The sequence below is a fragment of the Balaenoptera physalus genome, assembly GCF_965194825.1.
Source record: "Balaenoptera physalus genome assembly, chromosome: 2".
Taxonomy (NCBI): Eukaryota; Metazoa; Chordata; class Mammalia; order Artiodactyla; family Balaenopteridae; genus Balaenoptera; species Balaenoptera physalus.
Genome location: NC_138883.1, coordinates 128,361,286 through 128,370,011, shown reverse-complemented (window position 1 = coordinate 128,370,011; position 8,726 = coordinate 128,361,286). Strand labels below are relative to the sequence as shown.

General features: G+C 45.3%; 1 protein-coding gene across 2 annotated transcripts in view; it reads right to left on the bottom strand.

Annotated features, from left to right (window-relative positions):
* Positions 1–8,726, bottom strand: part of SELENOS (selenoprotein S) — a 9,468-nt gene extending 742 nt beyond the window's left edge. The window contains exons 1-5 of one of the 2 annotated variants that reach the window (XM_082450224.1): positions 8,508–8,726; positions 7,684–7,818; positions 5,610–5,716; positions 2,118–2,207; positions 1,600–1,678 (exon numbers count right to left, since the gene is read on the bottom strand). In XM_082450224.1, the coding sequence (XP_082306350.1) occupies positions 1,600–1,678; positions 2,118–2,207; positions 5,610–5,716; positions 7,684–7,818; positions 8,508–8,583 (487 nt within the window). In that variant the 5' untranslated portion in view covers positions 8,584–8,726. Of the gene's footprint in view, positions 1–1,599; positions 1,679–2,117; positions 2,208–5,609; positions 5,717–7,683; positions 7,819–8,442 lie in introns of both variants that reach the window. The other variant, XM_082450225.1, reaches the window with a different exon arrangement.

Below are 8,726 nucleotides of genomic sequence, written 5' to 3'. Positions count from 1 at the left end.
TATGACAAAAAAAGTTTACATAGTCATTGCAGTTTGAACTGACTTTCTGGTGGGAATAAAACAAGCCATTCAGCTTCTCTGTTTTAACTCTCCAAACACAAAAAACTACCCAAAACACACAAAAAAATTCGCCCAAAACACCTCTCAAGATGGCTGGATTTAAGTATATAAAGGCTTCTAACTGCAGTGCTTAATAAAATGTATACGTTGAAATAAGAACTGCTCAACCTACAGAAAATGAATTTAAAAAAACAAAATCAAAAAGAATGGAACTTGTTACTTCCACCAGTCAGAACTGGGTAATCCACATGCCCCAGTCCCCAACCCCATCCCTGCCCACTCATTAGCTTCCTAAAGTTAATGGACATTTAGCAACCAGGTTGACTGATCAGGCTTTAGCGCCAGCAAGACATTAAATGGGGTGGCTTTGCTCCTTACTTACTATAGAATCTTTGGTCACTAACTCCCTGTGCCTCAGTTTCCTTATTTGTAAAGCCAGGCCAGACAAAGCCCCTAGCCGCAGATGCATTCCATTTTCTACAATTCTCTCCTAAATACCACCACTCTTTGCTCTGAAAAATAGTCTTGGAAGACTATTCCTTGCTTGGAACAAGAAAAAGATTTAAAAGAGCATTTCCTTTTCAGACACACCATTTCCCTACAGCAAGCCAGCTTTGGGTTTCGTCAGAGCCCAGCCTTGATGGGCAGCCCAGCTTGTGTCCAGTCTGCACAGAGCCCAGGTTCCAGACTCCTGACAGTCCTCCAATAGGCCAGCCAGGCTTCCACACCTCTGCCTCTGCAGCACCTCCCCACAGAAAACCCCTCTCCCGGACGGAGGATAGTCTTTGGCCTAAAACTGGTTCCTACACAAAGTATTTTAATGCCTTTGCCCTCCCCTCTCTCAGGATTAACGGGGAACTCCTGGCAGATCACAAAGGTTACTTATTTTCATTTGTGTGGGAGTCCTGTCTTCCCAAAAGGACGTGTAAGTCCTTAAGGATGGGGTAAGGACAGACTGCTATGGTTAGAGGGCTCAAGGATGTTACATGCAGCAGCTCTCTGAATGAACATCTGTCCATGCCTCCTTGAGAAAGTTATTTGTAAGAAACAAGGCGGCCCTGGTTGGAAAGACCAAAACCCCTGTCTCCTAGCCCCCTGACAAACTTATTTGCAATATGTGCAAACTATTCCTCGCCCCACTTACCACTCCCCTTACAGGACTGTGTGGGATCAAGTGAGAATACTAAAATACAAATGCAACCATCCCAATTATTTCCTGAGGGCCTTGAGTGACCTCTTTTTTCAACTGCCAATCAAACGCTGACTTCTGTGAGGCCAAGGAGGTTATAGGCCTCCTGGAAACAGGACTTGAGCCCACATCATTGCCCAAGGCCCACTGGGAAACAGCAGGGCTCAGCAGGTTGGTGACTTCCAGCCACTGAGGGTTGCTTTGCATCTGTTTCTTTTATTTAATCTTCATAATCCTAAACTTAGGAATTAGTCTCAATTTATGGACAATGAAACAAGGAAAAAGAATCTTGTTTTTAAAGGTAAGTGTATCCTGTAATTGTTCAGAATGCTTTGATGTTTGGTACTTACCTCCTCGCCGCAAGGGCTTTCTGTCAGATTTTCGTTTTGGGATGACTGATGAAGTAGAAGGCCCAGGACTGTCTTCTTCCTGTGTGAACATACACAGGCTTAAGAATCTAGTTAAAAACATTCTACTCCAGGGACTTCCTTGGTGGTGCAGTAGTTAAGAATCCGCCTGCCAATGAAGGGGACACGGGTTTGAGCCCTGGTCCGGGAAGATCCCACATGCCGTGGAGCAACAAAGCCCACGAGCTACAACTACTGAGCCCACGTGCCACAACTACTGAAACCCATGCGTCTAGAGCCCGTGCTCCACAACAAGAGAAGCCACTGCAATGAGAAGCCCACACACCGCAACGAAGAGTAGCCCCAGCTCACCGCAACCAGAGAAAGCCCGCGCACAGCAACAAAGACCCAACGCAGCTAAAAATAAACGGATAGATTTATTAAAAAAAACAAAACAAAATACATTCTACTCCAGGAATCTTCTACTTGAAAAAAATCCACTAGGCCGAAGGCTACATCACCTGAGGCTTTCTTGTATTTCCTTTGTAACTTTTTCCTTCTTGCATGCTATCCCACATTTCAATCTTCTGTCTCCTTTTTTCTTCTTCAAGCTGAGGAAGAATCACACGTTGTACAGAATGAATTCATAAGCTACCATCTTTCTCACAGAAAATGTAATTTTAATAATTTTTAATTTAAACATCCTTCAAAACACACCTTCACCTGCACTTTCTTCAGTTAATAAAACAGTTGTCATCTAGTGGTGTGAGTTTAACTCACCAACAGAACCTTTTGTTTTTGTACACTATTAAAGAAAGCAAAAAGTGTCATGGAGAAAAGAATACCGACTCTTCTTCTAAACTGGACATTTTTGGTAACGTAGAATAACGCTGACCGGGAAAGGGTGAACGTGGCTGGCAGGCCTGCTTTGTTGCTACCTGGTTGTGTCACCTGAGGAAAGTCACTTAACCCCTCTACTTCAAAGGCTATGAGGATCCAATGAGAGCAGATCTGAAAGTTCTTTGAAAGTCAAATACTACGGAAGCGTAAGGGAAAACTAATCTCAGCAGAAAACTATGTCCAACAATGAGCACCTGAGAAAGCTTATACAGTAATTATGCAGTAAGCAGGAGGGAAACACAGTGCCCTGGGTCTTTGACTCTGCTTCCTCCTCCTTGAAGAAGAACTGGGTACTGCAACTTACACAAAAGTCACTAACTCTCTCATTCCCAGTAGAATCCAGACCCAAACTTTAGTTCATTCTGGTTCCAATTAAACTGTGATATCGCAAAGATATGCAAGAAGATGCCTTAGAAAGCACATATTCAGAAATTTCTTGATGGATTTCAGGGTTCATCACTGCTAAATCCACATGTCTGTCCCTTCATGCTTCCACTGTCTGCAAGTACAGGAGGTCAAAGAGGAAACAGTCTCTTGATCTGAAGGTTGTTTTATGCTCATAGCTAACATGGAAAACACCAGAATGGAACACTGCTGACAAATCCTGAGACCACAAACAAGACAGCTGACTGAACTGTGAGTCAGGCAGATTCTGTTTGTTAAGTTTGTTAAATACACAGAACTACAACTTTAAAACTGAACATAGGCTTCTATCCTCTCTCCAATTTTAGGAGGCGCACATTACAATTTTTAAAAATAATCTTTTAGGGTTTCCCTGGTGGTGCAGTGGTTGAGAATCTGCCTGCCAATGCAGGGAACACGGGTTCGAGCCCTGGTCCGGGAAGATCCCACATGCCGCGGAGCAACTAGGCCCGTGAGCCACAACTACTGAGCCTGCGCGTCTGGAGCCTGTGCTCCGCAACAAGAGAGGCCACGACAGTGAAAGGCCCACGCACCGCGATGAAGACTGGCCCCCGCTTGCCGCGACTAGAGAAAGCCCTTGCACAGAAACGAAGACCCAACGCAGCCAAAAATAAATAAATTAATTAATTAATTAAAAAAAAAAATCTTTTAAAAGCTTTTTTTCAGCTACATCAACAAATTGGATAAATGATCAGGCTGTTTTACTTATGCAAAAAACTCAGACCCTCAAGTCATTAATTTTGACATGTAGAAGGAATTCAACTTACTCTATGGCTCCAGAAACAAAACAAATGGTTGGAAATCAGCAAAGGAAAACACTAAAATAAAACTGCTTAAAAATGGCATCTATGTATACTATGCTGCCATTTCTATGTAAAAATGATACATGTATGTGTTTATATATGGATAAAATGTTTCTGGAAAAATACCTAAAAAGCTTACCATGGAATGCTTGGGCAGCAGTAGGTAGGGGAGCAAGGAAGGCAGAGACTTAATTTTCATAGTACAGATTTTTGTATCATGAATTTGTTTTAACGTCATGTGATTTAGAAAACTACATAAATAATAGCAATATGCTAATACATTTTAGGTTAGTGACTATTTAAGTGGAAGATGGGCAACCCACTGAACACTGAAGAAGGCTGCTGAGAAAGGTGACCAAGAGGGCCGAACGTGTGTAGTAGGTGTTGTCTTATTCTGTCCTTTCCCTCTGGGCTCCAGCCAAGCTGTGGAGACCAGCCATGTATTGGATGACCATGCAGACCCAGCAGTGGCAGAAAGGCACTCCATACTGGAAACACCAGAGACACATGCCAAGACCAGGAGGAAGACCAACTTCTCTGGCTTCCTTCTGAGGAGAAAAAGAGGGTCCCAGAAACATCTGCACTGAAACTAGAAAGCAGAGACTACACTTAGTTGTTTCACTTACAGAGAATGGGTCCAACCTGGTGGGTGACCTTACTCCTGTGAAGAGCAGCACAACCCACCTGGCTGCTCACATCACTTCAATAGCAGCCTTTGGTTCTTCCTCCCCCCGCCCCCCAAAACCTTTTACCACCCCTACAACCAAACCATGTGTCTTTAAAAAAATCTTTCAAAACTCCCATCTCCTGCTCTCCATCTTGACACTGGGTTGAGCCCATCGCCACCCTCCCCTGGCTCTCCTTCAATCCACTGAAGAGCGGCCCCACCAAGCCAGGTCATATGACATGCACGGCTTGAAACCAACCATGGAGCAAGAGGCTGACTGTGTGCTCTGTGTGTCTGGTGGTACGGCTCCTGTACACAGCAAACAGTTTTGTTGGGTGAAATGCTGCTGTGAGGGAACCACTTAAAAGTAAAAACATAAATACAAGACACCTTTCTTTAAGAGTATTTCCCCCCTAGGACGTCCCTGGTGGTGCAGCGGTTGAGAATCTGCCTGCCAATGCAGGGGACATGGGTTCGAGCCCTGGTCTGGGAAGATCCCACATGCCGTGGAGCAACTAGGCCCGTGAGCCACAACTACTGAGCCTGCGCGTCAAAAGAGGCCGTGAGGGGCTTCCCTGGTGGCGCAGTGGTTGAGAGTCTGCCTGCCAATGCAGGGGACATGGGTTCGAGCCCTGGTCTGGGAAGATCCCACATGCCGTGGAGCAACTAGGCCCGTGAGCCACAACTACTGAGCCTGCGCGTCAAAAGAGGCCGTGAGGGGCTTCCCTGGTGGCGCAGTGGTTGAGAGTCTGCCTGCCAATGCAGGGGACATGGGTTCGAGCCCTGGTCTGGGAGGATCCCACATGCCGCGGGGCGACTAGGCCCGTGAGCCACAATTGCTGAGCCTGCGCGTCTGGAGCCTTGTGCTCCGCTACAAGAGAGGCCGCGATAGTGAGAGGCCCGTGCACCGCGATGAAGAGTGGCCCCCGCTTGCCGCAATTAGAGAAAGCCCTTGCACAGAAACGAAGACCCAACACAGCCAAAAATAAATAAATAAATAAATAAATAAATAAATAATTTTTTTAAAAAAGAGTATTTCCCCCCTAAACAGTAAGAAATTGCACAAGGAAAACATGCTGAGCAATACTTAGCTAAGTGGAAATGATTCGGCCTGAAATAGTTATTCTCTGTATCCACCCTAATGCGCGGGCACACGCGCACACACACTTTCACCCACTAAACCTCAAATACCACGTATTCAAACTAAAACCAGTTCATACCTGTCTTAGTTTCTCCTTATGCTTTTCAACTTGTGCATTTAATTCATCTTGCATTTTCAAACGAGCAGCTGCTAAAGCCTCCTGTCGTTTAACAACAATATCAGGTTCTAAAATGTCAGAAAAAATTTGGGATAAAGCACCTTGTGTAATATAAAATGGAAACTCTTGAGGTCTATATTATTAGAAGTGTACAGAAGTCAGGCAATGCAAGAATATACTTTTACATGAATAAGTCTGTTCTTCTGCATATATTTTACTGCTTAAGGGGGGGGGGGGCAGCGGACTATCCCATCACCACAGTTCATAGGCCTTGTTAAATATCCAAAGCATCAGAAATCTCTGTTCAAAACAGATTTCTGGGCTCCCTGAGCAATTCTAATTCAGAGAGTCTGGCATGGGCTCCGAGACCGAAATGTAAGTGGTCTGACGGCCAGCGAGACTCCATTCCACAACCTGGATACCTCCTAACACCCAGTCTCTAGGTTGACCAGAACTCTAGAAGACAACCAACGAAAGATAAAGTTTTCTGATCATTAGCCATCACCTAATTAGCCCAGGTCTATACCAGAAAGAGGTAAAGATCTTTAGGTATTTTATCCTTGTTTTTACAGGAAAAAAAAAAAGAGAAAAATCCTTCCAGCTAGCATTAATAGAAATGACCACCCCAGGTATCTGTTTTTATCTGGCTTAGAAAACAAAGCAAATTATATAAATACACAATCAAGTTCTCTATTTTACTCAGACCACTGTGTTTAAGGAGCACTAACGGGAACTATGCAGTGGTTTGACTAATTTTGTAAACAAGGAAACAAACTAGAACTTATATGTTCACATCAGTATCATCCAAAGGATATGCGATCATCATTACTTACAGATAGTTAGCAGTGGAAACAGGTCACCTAACTGAATCCATGTAAAACAGGGGCCAAAATAGCACAGGGGTGTGTCTGTGGTGACAGAGATGACTACACCTTTATCTTTAAAAACAAAATTACAGTTCCACTTTATAGAAATGTGAATTGTGGTAACATTTGGAACTGTTGGATCATTCTTACAATAAAATTAATGTGTGGATTTTTTTAACCTAATTTTTCTAACAAAATTGTACAACACAAGGTAACACCTTTCACTGCACATATACTTTTTGCAGTGCTTCATTACAACAAACTCCTCTTCTGAGATGCCCATCCTATTATCTTATAAATCTACTCTTCAGTTGTCGGCAGGTCTCACAGAGCCAGGGATGGCTGTACCAAGTGACTGTTCCCTAACACCAGTCATCCACTTCACAAAATCCTGGAACTTAAGCAAGATTTACTTTGTACTTTGTAGTTTTTATTGGATATATACAGCCAACAACCAAAAATGATGAGATAATGGCAGGACCACAGGGTTTCATGGGAGAGGAGAGTGAAGGAATTTTCTAAGTCTTTCTGCTAATGACTACTTTTGTGTTATGTTTGCTTTCCTCCCCAGCCTCAGTAACTGTGGTGGCTCAGATGACTAATGATTTGTATTTATTTAATTATACTGCTATTCTCAAGACACTTAACATTTCTCTTAGATATGTCCTCAGAAACTGTAGCTTCTAACTAGTTAAAAAGCTACTGTTTTAGAGGGAATGAGTTTTTGAAACAGCCAGGTGTAATCTGATATCAGGTCTGATGAGTAAGTTGTGAAAATTAAAATGCGGTGGATGTGAAGAACTAAGGCTGAGTTTGTCATTCACGATGGTTCTAGAGATAAATGAGACTTAGTAGGCAGACCCACAAGTATGGAGCAGCTGTGAAGTCTTCATTTTAATCTCTCCTGTAAATGAAAAACCATGCAACACGATATGCAGTGAGTGCTCTACACACCATCAAGCAGGTTTTTCATCCCATCAAAAACTCTGAAATTAAAACAAAACAAAACAACACTATTGCAAATCACCAAAACCAACTTCCTAAGCATAAAATAGTTTTCTTCCCACACAGATCAGAAACGTACTTCTTACTCTTAACAACAGACTAACTTTTAAATACTAAAACAAGTAGGCGTAAAGCCACGCCTTCATTTGTTATCAGGCACTAACCCAGAGCAGCGGCAGCTCGATCCAGCTGCCTCTGCCTCAAGGCCCTCAGCCGGGTGGAGAGCTTCTGAAAGACCACGTAGAGAAGAATGCAGCTGAAGACGATGTACCAGCCATAGGTAGCCAGCAGGGAGCCCACTGAAAAGAAGAAAATAGTTTTCAAGAAACTAAAAATGATACTACACTGGACTTTTCTATAAAATTAAACAAAAGCAAAATAAGCGTAGCTCCTGTCCTCAAAACCTTCACGGTGTAGCTGAAGACCTAAGTAGGCAGTTAAAATAGCGAGAAATACAACAATTCAGGGATCACTGAGAAGGGGCTTCTCAGCTACCTGGGGAATAGGAGGGGCAAGTCCGGAGGACGTGGGGCACGCCAGCTGGGTTTTGAGGGGTGAAGGGAAGTGTATCCGACTCAGGAGGGCAAAGGCCTTTCAGATCCAGACTACGTATAGAACGGGGTGCCCATGGAGGGCTGATACAGCGCCGGATCTTGGGGATGTGCGTGGGGGTACGGAGTCGAGGGGCTGAGGCTTGAAGGCAAACGCCAAGGGCGGAGTGACCCCAGTAACCGCAAACCCGGAAGGCTTGCTTCGCATAAAGTAAAGGACTCGCGCAAAAAAGGGCCGACCGCAACGTCCGAGGAAGCACGGCTCTGGGAGGGCCTCCACGCGCGCTTCGGGACACCGCCCGGGCCTGCGTGCAGCGCCAACATCCGGCTCTCGGCCAGGTCCGGCCCAGAGGGCAGAGGAGAACGACTCACCGAACATGGCGGCGCGCCGAAGGTGGCGGCGCAAACCCGCTACCCTGCGGCCCGCGCCGACTCACCCGTGACGTGAAGGAAGCGCAGCCCCTCGGTCTCTAGGGCTGGCCGCGTGGACAGCTGATCCCCGTCCCGCTCCATGGTCGCCGTCGCCTGGCCCGGCCCGGCCAAACCCGGCTGCGTCAGCTCCAGCCTTAGCCTTCCGGCCGGCCCTTACGTACACGTGGCACGTCTGGGGCCGGCGTCCCGTCGTCCCGGCCAATCGCGTCGCGACCCGGCCCAGA